Here is a 20,077-nt window from a genome sequence, read left to right on the forward strand (position 1 = left end):
GTCACTTGGACGGCTCACTTTGAAAGCCTAACAATATGCCATGTGATTATGATGACTCTTCAAATCATTAAAAAGCTCTTCTTTAGCAAAAAGGAAAAAAAAAAAAACTACTTAACAAGGAATTATTATCATTTATTACAGAACAGCTGCTTCCCCAAACTACACTTATTAATATAAAAGTAGAAATAATTCTTCAATGTACCTTTGAATGACAGGTAGGATGAAATGTTTTCTCGAGATAAAGTTCATCCACAGTGTCCTTCAAAATTCCCCAACTTTTAGAAATTAGCCACCTATTGTCATTTGTGAAAGGAATAGAACATTCTGGACAATAACAGTAGCTAACATTTATTAAACGATGTGCTCGTCACTGTGCTAGGCATTGTACGTTATTATCACATTTAATTTGATTTAATTTATCATTTTATTCAGAGATAGGAGGTAAAATAACAAAAGGACCAAAGTGAAAAAAATTCAATGTGCCCAATGAGACAGGTACCATTGTTACCCCATTGATGGGTGTGAGAGTTACAGGGGTTAACTAATTTGTCCAAGATCAGGTAAGCCAGGACCCTAACCCTCTGCAATTCAAAAAACCTGGGGGTATATATATATCATGATAAGCAGGAAAGAGCCAGAGAGGGCGGTGAATGCGGAAAGAAAGAGAACAATGGTGAGGAAGTCTATGCAGATGGAGAAGCCTGATAAGAAAGAACCCTGCATTAAACATCAAGAGGCCTGGGATCCCTTTCCCAGTGTAAGAAAATCTCTCTAACCTAATGTAATAAGAACACATTCATGCACAGTATAGATAGAAATGTTAAAGTGAAAACGAAATTCGCAGCAAAGGAGGGTGAGAATGGCTGCACAACTCAAAGAAAATAATCAATGTCAATAAATTGTACATGTAGAAACTACTGAATTGGTGTATGTTTTGCTGTGTATACTCTCAACAAGATAAATAAAATCTAGAAAAATAAAAAAAGAAACTCCCAAACACTGCACAAATATCAATTTAAAAGAAACAGACTGATTAAAGAAAAAACTTTTGCATAAAAAAAGAGAACAAATTATAGATTTCACAGTCATTGTTAGAAAATGTCATGATAAAACTTAAATTACATAAATCAATAATAAACATTAACTTAAAGGCTTTTAAAACTGACAAGTAGGCTGTCTGGGATCGTCTGTCCATCCTCCTGATGTCTAACGTCACAGAAAATTCTTTCACTATGAGTAGAGTTTTGTTGTTATAGTTTTTGCCTATTTCAGAAGAAATATGTAAAAACCATACACTCAAATCTTGGTCAAAATTAGACTTATTTAAGGCAATTAGTATATCATTTCTTTTCCTTTAATTGTATCTATATTTATTTCAAGATTGTGAGACTGACCAGAGAACCCAGTTACACCTACGGCTGGGCTTCTGACCTACAGAAACTGAGATAATAGATGGGTGTTGTTTTAAGCCACTAAGACAACTACTAGAAACTAATGCAATACCTGAGAGGACTGAGACGAATGAAAAAACAAGACAATTGTGAACTCCAGGAGTGGAGGGGGGGGACTGTGCAAGTAAGAAGTAATCATAAGAGGTTTTAAAACATGTCCTCAAATCTCTCGCCCCTCCTCCCACGGAGAGGTAGAGTTGATGTCCTTCCCCACGAGGCTCAGCTGGCCTCAGTGACTGCTCATAACCAATAGAATAAAGTGGAGGTGTTGCTGAGTAAGCACTGAGGTCAGGTCAGAAAAGAAAATAGTTTCAGCCCTGCTCTCTATAACACCCACGTTTGGAACCCAGAACCCAGAACCCGAAGTCAGCAGCTGGTGAGGAAGCCCAGGGCACAAAATTAGGATGGTCATTAAAAGCTGTGATGTTCTGACGTAATTTGTTAACAACTGCCCCCCTCAAGAATAGTATACCGAAGGCTCCCCTGTCTGCAGTTAACAGTACTATGGAGTCATTACAGAATAAACACTGAATACTTATCTATTAAAAATTTCAATATGACTTTACAGCAACCAAGAGGAATAGGAAGTTGGTGTGCATGTGCTGGGGGCATGAAAAATGAAAGAAAGCTAAATCCTCTTCTCTAGCCAAAACCCCCTGCCATCGAGTCAGTTCTGACTCATAGCAACCCTACAGGACAGAGCAGAACTGCCCCATGGGGTTTCCAAGGAGCGGCTCGTGGATTCAAACTGCTGACCTTTTGGTTAGCAGCCAAGCTCTTAACCACTGTGTCACCAGGGCTCTATAGCAGAAAGTAAATGGATTACTCCTAAAGTCAAAACAACCCAAAACAAGAAGCAAGGATGTCAGCATGTTATTCAGAGATAGGAGGTGAAATAACAAAAGGGCCAAGTAAAAAAAAAATTAAATGTAGCTTCTCTGGGGAGGAGGAAACAGAAGGGAGGAAGACAAGAGAGCTACTGATTTTTGCAAAGCACCTGTGTAGAAGTATTTGACTCTTTTAAATTATGTGCTTACATAAATTTGACACCAATAAAGCCAGGAACCCATAAAGGGGGAGGGCAAAAAAAGAAAAGCACCCCAAAATCCCTTCTCATCAACAAACGTAGACTTGAAGATAATCAGGGAAATCACCACCACTTCTGAATCATGATTCTTCATTTCACATCTCTCAGTTCAAACGGTGGCTTAGTTCTGTATATATCGCAATAAAATTCCAACCACGAGAGTGGGAAAAGGTCATCAAATGATCATCCATATAGAACTCTAAAGGTTAACTGTACATCATTTGTTTTATAAATTAGATATTTACAGCACACATGTTAAGCTTCCATTGTAAAGTTTCTAAGCACTAAATGGGATCTCCCCACTCCCCCCAAAACCACTTACTGTCAATTCAGTTCCAACTCATGGTGACCCCATGTGTTTCAGAGTAGAACTGAGCTCTACAGGGTTTTCAGTGGTGTGACCTTTCAGAAGCACATCACTGGGCCTTTCTTTTCTTCCCAGGGACCTCTGTGTGGGTTTGAATTACCAACCTTTCAGTTAGTAGTTGGGTGCTTAACTGTTTGTGCTACCCAGGGACTCCACAAGGAGCCCAGTGAATGTTAAAATGAGATCACAATGTGAACATGGGAGGTCTGCCACCTCTACTGTGCTCCCACTCTTCTCATTAGTGCAACTCTAACCTGAGACTAGACCAGAGACTCCCACCAGGACGGGTCTTCCCATAAAGCTTTCCATCCACGCAGCCAGACTGCTCAACAGGCCCAGGGAGGCAGAGGCTTAACTCTCTAGCCCTCTCTGTTCCCTATCATACATGTGGATGGGCTCATTTCTTTCATTTCAGGTCTAATGCAAATGATTATAAATGTCAAGATTTGGCTCTGAGTTTAGGGAAGAAGTAAACCGCTAAAGTTCTGGACCGAATTAGTGTGACAGCCTACTTTACCAGAGAGCATGGCATTGGGTTTTTGGGCAAAGCACATCTCTTCCATTTACCATATACACAGTTTCCATTTCTTACTGTCTCTTCACCCTTAGGAACTTAAAGGAAAGGAAAAATGACTGTAGCAAAGCAGAATTTGGTCATTCCTGGATTCCTTAGCCACACTGCCATCAAACTACCCCATTAACCTCTGACATGAACTGAACAAAATAAGAGTCGGTAGCAGTCACTATAATTCAGGAAGGTGGGATATTTAAATATTTAAACAGAGAGGAACGATCGTGAATTAATGCTATAAAACCCTAAGCCATCTACCTAACTTTTCATTATTTTATTGTATTTTTGGTGAAAGTTTACATAGCAAATTAAGTTCTCATTGAACAATCTCTATACATATTATTGTTCAGTGCCACTGGTTATATTTTTCATAGAGCGTCAGCATTCTCATTGTTTCCATTCTAGTTGTTCTGTTTCCATTTCTGCCTAACTTCTTAGTCTATTTCTAGTTCGACAAACTTCAAAAATAATGTTTGGCTTAGTGAAGAAATTTCTCAAAAGTATTTTAATAAAAAGTATTCTCATACCTAAAATAAATTTTTACCTTATTAGTAAAATCCACAAATATTTATCAATCAGGCATCATGAGATGAAAAGATGACATAGTCCCTGTCCTCAAGGAGGTTATAATAAAAATAAGTACTTTAACTAAATATAAGACAGAATACAGGAAATTCTACATGAAAGATATAGTGGGAGAGATCACGTGGAGTTTTAAGGTTAAGAAAGAGATCTACGAAGGATTTGAATAACTTCTCCCAAACCCCAGCTTTTCAGCTCTCTTTACCTTTATCCAGAAACCCTGGTGGTATACTGGTTAAGTGCTACGGCTGCTAACCAAGAGGTCAGCAGTTCAAATCCACCAGGCGCTCCTTGGAAACTCTATGAGGCAGTTCTACTCTGTCCTATAGGGTCGCCGTGAGTCGCAATCGACTCGACGGCAGTGGGTTTGGTTTGGTTTTTGGTACCTTTATCCACACCAACGCCATAGACTTGTCTTCACCTGAAATTATTCTATCCTTAAATGTAGGCACTCTCTTTCTGATTAAACTCTAGATCTCTGTTAGAGACTTCAGGAGTCTCCAGAGGGTGGGGGTGCCTAAGGCAAGTGGCTAACTTAATTGGCAAAATTGGTGAGGCTCTTTTCTCTCCACCTTTACTTCGTGGGGGAAGGATAAGCAACATTTTAGCCTTAGGAATACAAAAGTATACCAGAATCTCTGTATTTCCTGGATATTGGGTCCTGTTCAGCCATTAATAAAGCTGTCCCTTACTTACTCCTTGTGTTTCATTCCCCAAAACTGAGAAATCAAGAGGGAAAAGATGGATGAGTTACCACCGATGCTTCAAACATCTAACAATCTCTTCATCTTTCTATCCAATATGTTCCATAACCCATCAACCCTGGATGAATTTAGCAGTTTTTTCTACTCCTATCTCAAAGAAAACTCTGTATGCTTGAGAATGAAGGACTTCCCTATATTTGATCTCCAGTCTTTGGCAGATGCTATTTCCTACCTAGTCATCTTCTACAGGTCCCTTTTCAGTTTCAATTCTCATTCTCTATAGAAGCTACTCCAGGCCCTCTTAAGTCCTCACTCGTAACAGATGGCCTAGTCTTCAATTTCACTGAGAAAATAGTAGTATTTTGGCTTGAAACACATAAACTCACCCACACTTACCTCCATAATCTTCTTGTCTCTTGTTCAATGTTAAATTCTTAACCTGTGTTCTGGTTCCCTGGGGACCCCTCAGCTTACTCAGTAATCTCTCTCCATCAATTATTCCCTCTCGCTCCTGATTCAACTTGGGGCTCTAATAATTCTTTCCTCTCTTCATATAAACAAATTCAAAATCCATTTTAAAAACAAAGCAAAATAACAACAAAACCAAAACACTCTTCTAGACTAAATATTCTTTGAGCTATACCTTCTTTTAACAGCCAAGCTTTTAGAAAATGTAATCTACCCTGTTCTCTCTAGTTTCGCACTTTGCACTCACACTAGAGCCTAATGAACCCCATCCACCCTTCCTGTAAAAGGGCTTTACATCAGTGTTATCAAAACACTTCCAAGTTAACTAATTCAACACATACTTCTTAATTCTTCAACTTGACTTCTCTGTAGCATTTGACATTTAACAGCTTCCTGCTTGAAACTCTCTTCCACTGGTTTTTTATAATATTGCCTCCTACTTCTCCATCCATATACTTCAGAATTCTCCCACTCAGTCTTCATTGGACAAACCTTAAATTTTAACATCTTTCCAGAAGTGTATTCTAGACTTTCCTCTTCTCATAATAAATTCTCCCTGGGGATGAGTGGGAGGGGCATATTTGTACTATGAATTATTCCACATGCCCATAAATCAGTTAAGACTACATCTGAACTCATTTGCTTCCTCCTCCTAACTACACTCTGTCTTCCCTACCCTGGCATGTCTAGGGATGTACTCAACACACTGCTGTCATGGTGGCTTCTACAGCAGGAGCTGGGAGTGACAACATACCAAAAGCAATGCATCTTTGAGGACTCAAGGGAATATATAGTCATAAAAGCCCCCAGATGAATCTCACTGAACTGTACTTTGAATATCTTGAGGGAAGTAATATGTATTTATTGGTACCTGTATCCCTTGTGCTTAGCACAGGTGCCTGGCACATGGTGGGTACACAGTTCATGTTTTTTGTAATAAAAGAAGTAAAAGCAGAATGGGATATCTGAGATAAGTTTTGAAGAATGAGTAGGATTTCAACAACTGTAAGTGAGGGAGAGATCATTCAAGTTGGAGCAAACAGGGCTGAGGAATACTGAATTGGTGGGGTGTATTAGGAGAAATAATTACGAGTAACACTAGAATTCTGAGGTATGAACTTATAAGACTTTGAGTCTGAGCTGGAAGTGCAACTTGGCAGGCAATGGAGTACGAGGAGGTCTTCTGGGCAGTGTGACTGGCGACTGGAATGGCAGAACTGGAACAGAGGCCATCTCTTAAATAGCTACCAAATGAATTATCTAAGTGGAAAGATATGAAAGCCTGAACTACACCAATGGTCTGAACTTCAGCAAATGGAGTAAGAATAGAAGAAGGAAAATATTACTTTTAAGATTGAAAGTGAATCATAAGCCTTTTGAATATTCAAGAACAATGGAATAAACTGAAGTATCAATTTAAAGGAAGAGAAAATTTTAAAGCACTAAAATTAAAAGGACTAAAAAGGAAAAGATATATAAATACATTTTAAAAAATATGTAATTAGCTCCAAATTTACTGAACCAAACAATCTTGAATAGTGCTGGCTATCAGAAAACACAATGTATTTATTAGAGTTTATTGAGTTGGCAAGGACACCGATACACATGGTGACACACAGTTGGTCATTAAAGAAGCCACTCTGTCCACTGTTGGTGAGGTCATTCTGTGACTTTTGAGTAAGGAGTTATCAGAATACAACCATACCGTGAAGCTGTTGTTAGCATTTTTTGTGCTTGCTTCAGCTACACTGGCATCTGAGAGGTCAACTTCATCAAATATCAGAGACTGTTAATGAAAAAGAACACAAACAAATTAAAACAAAAACCTAAGTAAATTTTCTTTAATACTTTTTTAATCACCAGGTCATGACTATGAAGGCATTTCAGGAATTAGGACTAGAAAAGGAAGAAAAAGTTAATTTAGTGACACTTTGCAAACTCTTGGAAGGACAAATGCATGTGTACCAACTCATTAGCAAGTAAAACCACAAAGTACAACTAACCCGTAAGTCCCAAACTGAAAAAGGGCTTTAAAGAACCACTGCCACTCTTTCAATGCAAATGCTCTTTGCTCTCTGGACATGTAATAACCCATGGCTGTTCAGTCGATTCTGACTCATAACAACCGCATGTGACAGAGTAGAACTGCCCCATAGGGTTTCCAAGGCTGTAATCTTTACAGAAGTAGACTGCCACATCTTTCTCCCACAGAGTGGCTGGTGGGTTTGAACTGCAGACCTTTTGGTTAGCAGCCCAGCGTTTAAACGCTGTGCCACAGGGCTTGTTTGGACACATAATAGCTACCATTTATAGGGAGCCTCCTAAGTCTCTGGCACACACACAACACAATCTCTCTAAAGCTTGTAAAAATGCTGCCAAGAAGTCAGGGACAAAATCGTCGCTCAGGGAAAGTCTGCTGAGAAATGAGAAGAACCAGGCTTGGCTCAGAATAACATGGCAAGTTATTCTGAACCTTATTTTCCTCATCTATAATTATCTGTTCAAATGGGATAGAGACTGTGCTCTGGAATTATAACTTAAACGTTAATTTAAAAACAACAACAACAACAAAAATTTAGTGGCAAAAACTACAGAAACAGAATTTTAAAAAATTTACAAGTTAGAGATTAGAAAATTCTGGTAAAAAAATTTATCTTTCCTGCTTTTAGTCAGTTATTGTTGTTCCTCTGTTGTTCTGCCAGTAAGGCAGGCATACAACATGCCTCTGAAGCTACAGAAAATGCCAGCCCTTGCCTTATCGCTTCCCCGCCCACCATGAGCTCTAGACAGTTATGCGAGCCTACTTCAATTTAACCAATCTGACGATAAGACTTTTCCCTGGCTTGAAAGAATTTATAACCTAGCACAAGAGATGAAACGGATACAAGCAATTTTAACATAAGGTAGACTAGGCAAGGTGGAAGAAAAGAGGTATCAAGAAATGCTAGGGCAATTCACAGATGATTTGTCCAGCAGCAAATTGTGAAACTTTCCATTGAGAACCATGGAATAAGGACTGTATGAGGTGAACCTTAGAGAAAACAGAATTTTGACAGGTAGAGAGAAAGAAAAAGTCATTCTGGGATGGCAAGCAAGAGACAGCATGGAGGCTGTCAAGTAGTCAATGCTGCCTAGAGATAATGTGAAAAGTTAGGATGGGGCCAGATCATGGACAATCTTGACCATAACGACTTTGTATGTTATGTGGTTATTACTTTCACAAGGAGCCGTGGCTGACCCAAAAAAAGGTCAGTGGTTCGAACCCACCACCTACTCTGTGGAAAAAAAGATCTGGCAATCTGCTTCCATAAAGATTTCAGCCTAGGAAACCCTATGGGGCAGTTCTACTCTATCCCATAGGGTTGCTATGAGTTGGAATTGTCTCAACGACACACAACAATAACATTATTTCCACAGCTGTATAAACTAAGATGTAAACTTGCTTGTTTGTTTTTACTTCCTGCTGTATAACGTAATTAATTATATCAGAAACATGCATTTTTAAATGGAAATTATTAATTATTCAATGGCATAATGGCAATAACACTTTTTTTTTAAATACTAAAACATCAGTTTTAAATGATGGCTCATCATTATTACAGATTTTCCTCCTAAAACTGTTGTATTATAACTTAATAGAGTCAATGGTGTGTACTTTATTCGACTATTATATAAAAAAAATTTTAAGTCTTGACTTTATTGCAATATGATTTTTATTATGAATTGATAACGTAATTATGTGATTATTTTGTGTAAGGCACTATGTAAGCACTTTATGTGCACTGTATCTCGTTTAAAAAAACCCATTGCCACTGAGTCTATGCTGACTCACAGTGACCCTTATAGGACACAGTAGAACTGCCCCATAGTGTTTTCAAGGCTGTAGTCTTTACGGAAACAGACTGTCACATCTTTCTCTGGTGGAGCAGCTTGTGGGTTTAAACCGCCCACCTTTCTTTCAGTTAGCGGCTGAGCACTTAACCACTGTGCCACCAGGGCTCCTTATTTCATTTGAACCTCTTCTCTCCAATAGCTGCTGTCCACAACCACTCCATAGGAATGTGCAGAGCTGGGATATGAGCTCTTATCTGACCCCAGAGCATGAATTCTTAGCAACTAGAGCAATCCTCTCTCTCATGGTCAGAGAATGACTTATTTGTAAGGGTAAAAAGTAGCAAGAAAGGAGGAAAAACAAAATTTTGAGTTTACTCTAATACAGTTAAATTTAATATTTCGTTTTAGCTGGAAGGAAAGGAGAAAGGAAGAAAGCAAACTACCTTACAGCCTTGCTGTAAGGCTATCCTAAGCAACATGTCAAAGGACGGACTTAAACAGAACCCCGTGGGATGGGATCCAAGGTGGATCACATTTATATCGAATCTAATATAAGAGCAATAATAGAATAGTGAGCCCCCAAGACAAAAGCAAACAGCTTATAGCACCAAAACTTTAAATCCACCACCAACTGTAAGAGCATGCAACGAGTATTTTCTCTAATTACCTTTGAGTCCTTTGCATAATAAAGGGTGCGGCCTCGAAGTTTGAAGTATCGCTTTTTCCACCTTTGGAAAGAGCTGGTTTGCTTCAATAATTGTCCCTCTTTAATACTGGTCTGGGGAGAAACAGAAGAAAAATGATATGATTAAAATGAAATTTAAATGAAATTCAGAATTAATGATACATCATTCAATCCCTGTCTGATTCCAGAGTGCATAACCAACTATTATACTATGAAAAAAAAACTAATACAGACTCTTATTATCGACAAGACACAAAATACTGAGAAAAGTTTGTTTTCTCTAACTAAGTAATTGTTGTTCCTAGGTGCTGTTGAGTCAGTTCTGGCTCATAGTGACTCTATGTAATTAAGTTATATTAATGTTTCAATAAGACCTTTACTCTAGAGCCTTCCTCTAGGATTGTTCTCCAGAAATTGTCACGAAATCATTAAAGTTCAATGATGATATTTGATATCAAAAGCACAAGAGGTAAAAGACAAAAGAGATAATGGGACCTCCTAAAAATTAATACTTTTGTTCATCAAATGACTTTATCAACTAAGTGAAGAGACAACCTACACACTGGGAGATATTTGGGAACCATATATCTGATAATGGTCTAATAGCCAAAACATATTTTAAAAAAACTTCTACAACTTAGCAACAAATAGACAAAGGTCTTAGATAGTTTGCCAAAGAAGATATTCAAATAGCCGATAAACACTTGAAAAGATGCTCAGTCTCATTAGCCATTGTTGTTGTTCTGCGTCTACAGCCCATTTTGAGCCATTAGGGAAATGCGAATCAAAACCACAATGAGATATAACCTCATCCCCATTAGAATGGCACCGATCAAGAAAGTGGAAAACAAAGGTACTGGGCAAGAATGTGGAGAAACTGAAACCCTCATGCATTGCTGGTGGGAATGTAAAATGCTGTAACCTCTGTGGAAAACACTTTAGAGGTTTCTAAAAAGTTGAACACAAGAAATACCATACCATCCAGCAATCCTACTCCTAGGAATATATCCTTTAGAAATAAGAGCCATTACATGAATATATACATGCACACCCATGTTCACTGCAGCATTATTTAAAACAGCAAAAAGATGGAAACAACTTAAGTCTCCAACAACAGATGAATGGATAAACAAACTATAGTACATACACACAATGGAATACTATACAATGATAAAGAACACTGATGAATCTGTGAAGCATCTCAGAACATGGAAGAATCTGGAGGGCATTATGCTGAGTAAAATCAGTCAATCACAAAAGGATAAATCCTATATGAGATCACCATTATAAAAACTCATGAAAAGGTTTACACACAGAAAGAAACAATTTTTGATGGTTACAAGGGAAGGGAAAGGTACAGAGGGAAAAATACTAACTAGACTATAGATTAAGTGGTAAATCTGGTGAAGGGTAAGGCAGTACGTAACACTGGGGAAGTCAGCACAACTTGACCAAGGCTAAGTCATAGAAGCTTCACAGACACATCCATAACTCCCTGAGGGACCAAGTTACTGGGCTGAGGGATGGGAACCGTGACCTTAGGGGACATCTAGCTCAAATGGTATAACATAGTCCATGAAGAAAACGTTCTAAATCTGACTGCAGTGAATAGTGTCTGAGGTATTAAAAGATTGGGAGCGGTCATCTAAGATACATCTACTCTTCCCATTCCAGCTGGAGCAAAGGAGAATGAAGAAAACCAAAGACAAGGGAAAAATTAGTCCAAAGGACTAATGGACCACAGCTGCCACAACCTTCGCCAGACTGAGCCCAGAGCAACTAGATGGTGCCCAGCTACCACCACCAACTACTTTAACAAGGGATCATGATAGAGGGTCCCGGACAGAGCTGGAGGTAAATGTAGAACAGAGTTCAAATTCACACAACAAAGACCAGACTTGCTGGTCTGACAGAGATCTGGAGAAACCTCAAGAGTATGGCCCACAGACACCCTTTTAACTCAATACTGAAGTCATTCCTGAGGTTCATCCCTCAGCCAAAGATTAGACAGGTCTACACATCTGAGGAACGTGCTCCTAGTTCAATCATGCATCCGAGACTAACTGAGCATACCAGCTCAAAAGCAAAGATGAAAGGGCAGAAAGGAACAGGAAAACTGGAGGAATGGAAACAGGGAACCCAGGGTGGAGAAGGGGAGAGTGATGACATATCATGGGGTTGGCAACCAATGTCACAAAACAATTTGTGTATTAATTGTTTAATAAGAAACTAATTTGCTCTGTAAACTTTCACCTAAAAGCACAATTTTAAAAAGTTGAACATAAAACACAGTATGGCCTAGCAATTCCAATCCTAGGTATATACCCAGAAGTGAAGACAGAAATGCAAACAGAAATCTGTACACCAATGTTCACTGCAGCACTTTCTACAACAGGCAAAAACTGCAATCAATCAAAATATCCATTAACAGATGAATGGATAAAAAAAAAATGGTACATATATACAACGGAATACTACTCAGTCATCAAGAGAAATGAAGTCCTGATGCATGCTGTGACATGGATGAACCTTGAAAACACTATGTTGAGTGAAATAAGTCAGTCGTAAGAGGACAAATACTGTATGATCTCACATGAAATAAGCAAATACATAGAAAGCAAAGATTATTAGTGGTTACCAGGGGTGAGAGGGAGGAGGAAAGGGGGAGTCTTTGCTTAGGGGGCATTGAGTTTACGATAATGGTGGTGGGATAACTTGGAAAAGAATATTGATAGTGGTTGTACAACATGAAGAATGTAATCAATGTCACTGGCTGTTAGGTACAAAAATTGAACTGGTGAATGTTTAGGTGTATATACTTTCACCACACACACACACACAAATTAATGTTGGCAAAGTACTTTTGAAACTACAGTACCAAAGACAGTCTTCAAGATGGGCTCCGTCACATACTAACAGTATGAACCAAGGCAAGTTATTTCAATTCTCTATGCCTGTTTCCTCACCTTAAAAAAAAAAAAAAAAATTGGTAATAATACAAAACTGACAAGCTTGTTACATCTAATTTAATTATAAGATAATGCCTATAAATTGCTTACTGCAACTTGAGGAGACGTAGTGGTGCCGTGGTTAAGCACTCGACTGCTAACACAAAGGACGGTGGTGCGAAGTCACCAGCCGCTCTGCTGGAGAATAGACCTGGAGTCCGCCCCCATGAAGAGTACAGCCTATGAAGCCCTGTGGGACAATTCTACCCCGCCACACGGGGGCGCTATGAGTCGGAATTGACTCTACAGCACCTAACAACAACAATAAAGCACTTAGCACACTGTCTTGGTTATAGAAAATATTCAGTAAGTAGCATGCTCTATCATTATGTTATTAAACTCAGGGAGTATGAGCCAGCCACCCAACTATAAAAGCTTCTTGGAAAAAATAAGTGTTCATAGGCTGTGAGGGTAAATAATAGCTAGGACAGTATCCAGAGATGAAGGGAGACAAGAGCCAGTATAGTGCTGGCCACAACAGGGAGTGTGCTTATTATTCTGAGTGCTAAAAGCTAGCAAAATGTTGGAAGCCGGAGAGTGATGATGGAGAAACAGGGAGAGAGAAGGCGAGGGACCAATTAAGAGGCTGCTGTAGTAGTCCCAGGAGAGATGCGGAAGCTGGAATTAGGGTTGTAGCATCATCAAGATGGAGAGAGGGTGAGGAATTGGAGATATCATTTTAGAATCAAAGCTACTGGGCTTGCTGATAGACACAAAGCGCAAGGGAGAGAAAAGAACCAAAGAAAATGTCTAAGCAGCTTGGGCAGCTAGAGGCTAAAGACTGAGGGAGAAGGGGCTAAGAGGGGAGGGTGAGCTGGTTGAGACATCAAAACTAGAAAGAATCATGACCCAAAAGATTCATTCTCATTGGAGATTCTAATGGGGAGTGCAATGGAGAGGATGAAAAGTTTGCTCTCAAGATGCAGACAAAAATTTACTAGAGTTAAAAAAAAAAAAAACACAGCCAGTGAAAATCATGAGTTCATTTGAAGCCTTCTTGGGGAACAGTCCTAACTCACTCATATAAGCCCTCATTCTGAGATCAGAGGTAAATGTGAATCATACACTGGGATTATCCATCCTAAAATAGATTCCTACCGGCCCACATGTTACAGCTTCCCTTGTTCTTTACTGAGGAGAGTGGTTGAAGATCATGGTCCTGGACCCTACACCTCTAAAACCATAGGTCTCTGAGAAAAATACATTGTGAGTGCTGCTAAATTAAGCTCATGATGCAGGAATTCTATAACAACATCTTATGTTATTTTTGTCCAAATACGGCAGTTCAAAAGGTTTTAAAATAGGACCTAATCAAAGGCTACCGCCTATCCCTCCTTCCTGTGCAAAAAGTGATTGTAAATTGAGAAGTAACCCCCAAAGGAGGTACAGACCGTTCAGCGTTAGATTATACATGGGGCTTTAGATACTTGCAAAGTTAAAGGAATGGCAATAGAAACTGCCCCAGGAAAAAGAACACTTGTCATCAATTTTCAAATAAATACTGTGAAAGGGTTAAATTGATATCCTTCCAGTCATAAGACATTAGTCATTTTTCAGAACTTTACATAAACGGAAAAATGCAACATATAATTTTTTTCAGTTTGACTTCTTTCACTTAAAAAAAAAAAAACAACCCAGTGCCGTCAAGTCGATTTCGACTCATAGCGACCCTATAAGACAGAATAGAACTTTCACTTAGGAGTGCAGTTAACATGCTTGGCTGCTAATCAAAAGGTTGGGGGTTGAAGTCTATCCACAGGCACCTTGGAAGAAAGGTCTGGTGATCTACTTCCAAAAAACCAGCTATTGGAAACCCCATGGAGCCCAGTTCTACTCTGACACATATGGGGTCACCATGAGTTGGGAGTCAACTCGACAGCAACCAGTTTTCTTTCACTTAGCATAAGTATTTTGAGATGCATACATACTGCTGTGTCTAGCAATACTACACTCCATTTTACTGTGAGTAGTATTCCACAGTATGCATATGATACAATTAGTTTAACCAGTCACCTCCTGATGTACATTTGGATTGCTTCCTCTTCTGAGTTATTACAAATAAAGCGGCAATGAGCATTCCTGTACAAATTTTGTATGGACATATATGCTTTTGTTTCTCTTGGGCCAATACCTAGGAGTGGAACGGCTGGGTCATGTGGGAGCTATAGGTGTAACTTTTTAAGAAATTGCCAAGCTATTTCTCCAAAACACTTGTGCTATTTTACATTTCCACCAGCAGTGTATGAAAATTCCATTTGCTTCACATGCTTGTCAACACTGAGTATGGTCAGTGTTTTTAAACTTTAGTCTCTATAATAAGCGTGCAGTGGTTCCAGGACACTTAACTGTGCTCATGAGGAATCTGTACGTGGATCAAGAGGCAGTCGTTCAAACAGAACAAGGGGATACTGCATGGTTTAAAGTCAGGAAAGGTGTGCGTCAGGGCTGTATACTTTCACTGTTCCTATTCAATCTGTATGCTGAGCAAACAATCCGAGAAGCTGGACTATATGAAGAAAAATAGGGCATCAGGATTGGAGGAAGAATCGTTAACAACCTGCGATATGCTGATGACACAACCTTACTTGCTGAAAGTGAAGAGGACTTAAGTACTTACTGATGAAGATCAAAGACCACAACCTTCAGTGTGGATTATGCCTCAACATAAAAAAAATCCTCACATGGACCAATAAGCAACATCATGATAAATGGAGAAAAGACTGAGGTTGTCAAGGATTTCATTTTACTTGGATCCACAATCAGTACTCGTGGAAACAGTAGACAAGAAATCAAAAGACACATTGCATTGGGCAAATCTGCTGCAAAATATCTCTTTGAAGTGTTGAAAAGCAAAGATGTCACCTTGAGGACTAATGTGCACCTAACCCAAGCCCTGGTGTTTTCAACTGCCTCATACACATGCGGAAGCTGGATAACGAATAAGGAAGACTGAAGAAGAATTGATGTCTTTGAATTATGGTGTTGGCAAAGAATATTGAATATACCATGGACTGCCAAAAGAACGAACAAATCTGTCTTGGAAGAAGTACAACCAGAATGCTCCTTAGAAGCAAGGATGGTGAGAGTTCATCTCACATACTTTGGACATGTTATCAGGAGGGATCAGTCCCTGGAGAAGGACAGCATGCTTGGTAAAGCAGAGAGTCATCAAAAAAGAGGAAGACCCTCAATGAGATGGACTGACACAGTGGCTGCAACAATGGGCTCAAGCACAGCCAACAATTGTCAGAATGACGCAAGACCGGGCAATGTTTTGTTCTGTTGTTCACAGGGTCGCTATGAGTCGGAACCTAACAACAACACTGGTATCTTGGAGCTCTGGTGGCACAGTGATTAAAGTGCTTGGCTGCTAATGGAAAGGTCAGCGGGTCGAATCCACCAGCTGCGCCGAGGGAGAAAGATACGGCAGCCTGCTTATTTAAAGATTTACAGCCCTTGAAGGCTGGAGACCATGGCCTCAGGGAACACGTAGGTCAATCAGCATAACATAGTTTATAAAGAAAATGTTCTACATCCTACTTTGGTCAGTAGTGTCTGGAGCCTTAAAAGCTTGTGAGTGGCCATCTAGGATACATTTATTGGTCCCATTCCATCTGGTGCAAAGGAGAATGAAGAAAACCAAAGACAGAAGGAAAATAATAGTCCAAAGGTCTAATGGACCATATGAACCACTGCCTCCAGCAGCCTGAGCCCAGAAGAACCAGGCGATACCTGGCTACTATCACCAACTGCTTTGACAGGGATCATAATAGAGGGTACTGGACAGAGAAAAAAAATGCAGGACAAAATTCAAATTCACACAAAAAAGACCAGACTTACTGGTCTGACAGAGACTGGAGGGATCCCCAAAACTATGGCTTCTGGACGCCCTGCTAACTCAGAACTGAAGCCACTCCCAAAGTCCACCTTTCAGCCAAAGTTTATACAGGTCTATAAAACAAAGAGTAACACACGCGAGGAACGTGTTTCTTAGTTCAATCAAGTATGAGACTAAATGGGCAACACCAGCTCAAAAGCAAAGACAAGAAGGCAGGAAGGGACAGAAAAACTGGAGGAATGGACACAGGGAATCTTAGGTGGAAATCAAAAGGGGGAGAGTGCTGTCACATTGTGGGGTTTGCAACCAATGTCACAAAACAATTTGTGTATAAATTTTTGAATGAGAAACTAATTTGCACTGTAATCTGTAATCTAAGGCACAATAAAATTAAAAAACAACAACAAAAAAAGATTTACACCCTTGGAAACCCTTTGAACAACAGAACGAAACATTGCCTGGTCTTGTGTCATTCTCACAATTGTTGCTATGCTTGAGCCCATTGTTGCAGCCACTATGTCAATCCATCTTGTTGAGTGTCTTCCTCTTTTTCAATGACTCTCTACTTTACCAAGCACGATGTCCTTCTCCAGGGACTGATCCCTCCTGATAACATGTCTAAAGTATGTGAGACAAAGTCTCACCATCCTTGCTTCTAAGGGGCATTCTGGTTATACTCCCTCCAAGAGAGGTTTGTTCATTCTTTTGGTAGTCCATGGTGTATTCAATATTCTCCACCAACACCACAATTCAAAGGTGTCAATTCTTCTTCGATCTTCCTTGTTCACTGACCAGCTTTCATACCCACATGAGGCAACTGAAAACACTACACCTTGGGTTAGGTGCACCTTAGTCCTCAAGATGACATCTTTGCTTTTCAATACTTTAAAGAGATCTTTTGCAGCAGATTTGCCCAATGCATTGTATCTTTTGATTTCTTGACTGCTGCTTCCATGGAGTTGACTGTGGATCGAAGTAAAATGAAATCCTTGACAACCTTAGTCTTTTCTCCATTTATCATGATGTTGCTTATTGGTCCAGTGATGAGGATTTTTGTTTTCTTTATGTTGAGGTATAATCCATACTGAACGATTGTGGTCTTTGGTCTTCATGAGTAAGTGTTTAATTTTGAGAAGATCCCAGTTATCTAGCATATCTTCTGGAGTCTGTGTGTTGTTAGTTATGGTTTTCATCCTGTTCACACTGTGTATTAAAGCCTCTAGTGTTGATCCTATTCTTTCTTCTATGATTTTTAAAGTATTTGGTTTTATATTTAGGTCTTTTATCCCTTTTGAATTAGTTTTTGTGTATGGTGTGAGGTATGGGTCCTGTTTCTTTTTTTTGCAGATGGACATCCAGTTTTGCCAGCACCATTTGTTAAAAAAGACTGTCTTTTCCCCATCTGATGGACTTTGGGCTCTTGTCAGGTCAGGTGACTTTAGGTGGATGGATTTACATCCAGGTTCTCCATTCCGTTCCACTGGTCAACACATTGTTATTGTACCAGTACCAGGCTGTACTGTATAGTACTGTATGTACTATAGGTACTGTATAGTACTGTAGAGTCAGCTGTACTGACTACCATAGCTGTATAGTATGTTCTGAGGTCAGGTAGTATGAGTCCTTGTACTTTATTCTTCTTCAATAGTGCTTTACTTATCCGGGGGGGTCTTCCTTTCCATATAAATTAATAGTTTTTCCATCTCTTTAAAGAACATTGTTGGTATTTGGATCATTGTATCCGTAAATTGCTTTGGGTAGAATTGACATTTTCACAATGTTGAGTCTACCTATCCATGAACAAGGCATGTTTTTCTATGTATGTATCTATCTTTTGGTTTCCTGCAGTAGCGTTTTGTAGTTTTCTTTGTATAGGTCTTTTACATCCCTGGTTCAATTTATTCCTAAGTTTTTTTTTTTTTTTTAGGGATTATCATAAATGGTACTGTTTTCCTGATTTCCTTTTCATCATTCTCTCTACTGGTGTATAGGAATCCAAGTGATTTTTGTATGTTTATTTTATATCCTGCCACTCTTCTGAATCTATTAGTTCCTATAGTTTTCTTGTGGAGTCTTTTGGGTTTTCCATACATAGTATCATATCATTAGCAAATAGGGACAGTTTTACTTCTTCCTTATGAATTTGGGTGCACTTTGTTTCTTTTTCTTACGTTATTGCTCTAGCTAGGACTTCCAGCGCAATGTTAAATAGGAGTGGTGATAAAGATCATCCTTGCCTTGTTTCTGTTCTCAAGGAGAATGTTTTTAGCCTTTCTCCATTAAGAATGATGTTGGCTGTTAGTTTTGTATAGATGCTCTTTATTATGTTGAGGAATTTCCCTTCTATACCTATTTTATTAAGAGTTTTTATCAGGAATGGGTGCTGGATTTTGTCAAATGCCTTTTCTGCGTTGACTGAAACGATCATCTGATTCTTTTATTTCATTCACGTGGTGGATTACATTGATTTTCTAATGTTGAACCATCCTTGCATACCTGGTATGAATCCCACTTGGTCGTGGTGTATTACTTTTTTCATGTGGTGCTGAATTCCATGGCTAGAATTTTGTAGAGAATTTTTGCATCTATATTCGTGAGAGATACTGGTCTATAATTTTCTTTTTTTGTGGTGTCCTTGCCTGATTTTGGCATCAGGGTTATGCTGGCTTTGTAGAATGAATTCAGAAGTATCCCTTTCTTTTCTGTGTTCTGAAATAGTTTGAGTAGTACCGGTGTAAGCTCTTCTCTGAATGTTTGGTAGCATTCTCCAGGAAAGCCATCTGGGCTAGGGCTTTTTTTGTTGTTGTTGTTGAGAGTTTCTTTATTACCTTTTCAATCTCTCCTCTTGTTACGTGTTTGTTCAGATTTTCGACCTCAGTTTGTGTTCATTTAGGTAAATAGTGCGTTCCTAAAAATTTGCCCATTTCCTCTAGGTAGAAATTCTTTATTTTTATGTAGTTCTATTTATCCTTTTTTTTTAATGAATCGTGTCATATTTAAGACATCTTCCTCTAACTCAAGGTCACAAAGACTTTCTCCTATGGAAAAAACCCACTATTTTTATAAGCATGATTATTAATCACAACACAGAATCCAGTTATCTCAATTTTCAGTTGTTTTGCTGCTGATTTTCTTTGACACTGGTCTTTTAGAAAATAAGAACAGGTATTTTTTTTTTTTGTTACCAAAAATATTTGTTCATAAATTAGCAGCTCTGTAGATAAAGAAAGTATTAAAGGAACATCAGGAAATGTGTAACTTTAAAAAATTTTTTAATACACATTTTGCATGTCAGTAAAGGTGGACCTTTCTATTTGTGAAATTAATGAGTTGATGTAGCTATTACGTAAGTAAGGAAGACTTCAGCTCTCTAGTTGGCTTTCTGCTACGAAACCATGAACATACAAGCTATATTAAATCTGTGTGTTTTCCAAAACTAGTCACAACTTTTTTGGCAGGTTAAAAATTTTTGTGGCCTTGAA

At 38.9% G+C, this 20,077-nt stretch overlaps 1 protein-coding gene across 5 annotated transcripts in view; it reads right to left on the reverse strand.

Annotated features, from left to right (window-relative positions):
* DGKH (diacylglycerol kinase eta) overlaps nucleotides 1–20,077 on the reverse strand; it is a 232,603-nt gene that overhangs the window by 115,581 nt on the left and 96,945 nt on the right. For all 5 annotated transcript variants that reach the window (XM_049853386.1, XM_049853382.1, XM_049853384.1 and 2 more), the window contains exons 3-4: nucleotides 9,732–9,842; nucleotides 6,936–7,016 (exon numbers count right to left, since the gene is read on the reverse strand). In XM_049853386.1, the coding sequence (XP_049709343.1) occupies nucleotides 6,936–7,016; nucleotides 9,732–9,842 (192 nt within the window). The remainder of the gene's footprint in view (nucleotides 1–6,935; nucleotides 7,017–9,731; nucleotides 9,843–20,077) is intronic.

This window comes from Elephas maximus, chromosome 14 (genome assembly GCF_024166365.1).
Source record: "Elephas maximus indicus isolate mEleMax1 chromosome 14, mEleMax1 primary haplotype, whole genome shotgun sequence".
Taxonomy (NCBI): Eukaryota; Metazoa; Chordata; class Mammalia; order Proboscidea; family Elephantidae; genus Elephas; species Elephas maximus.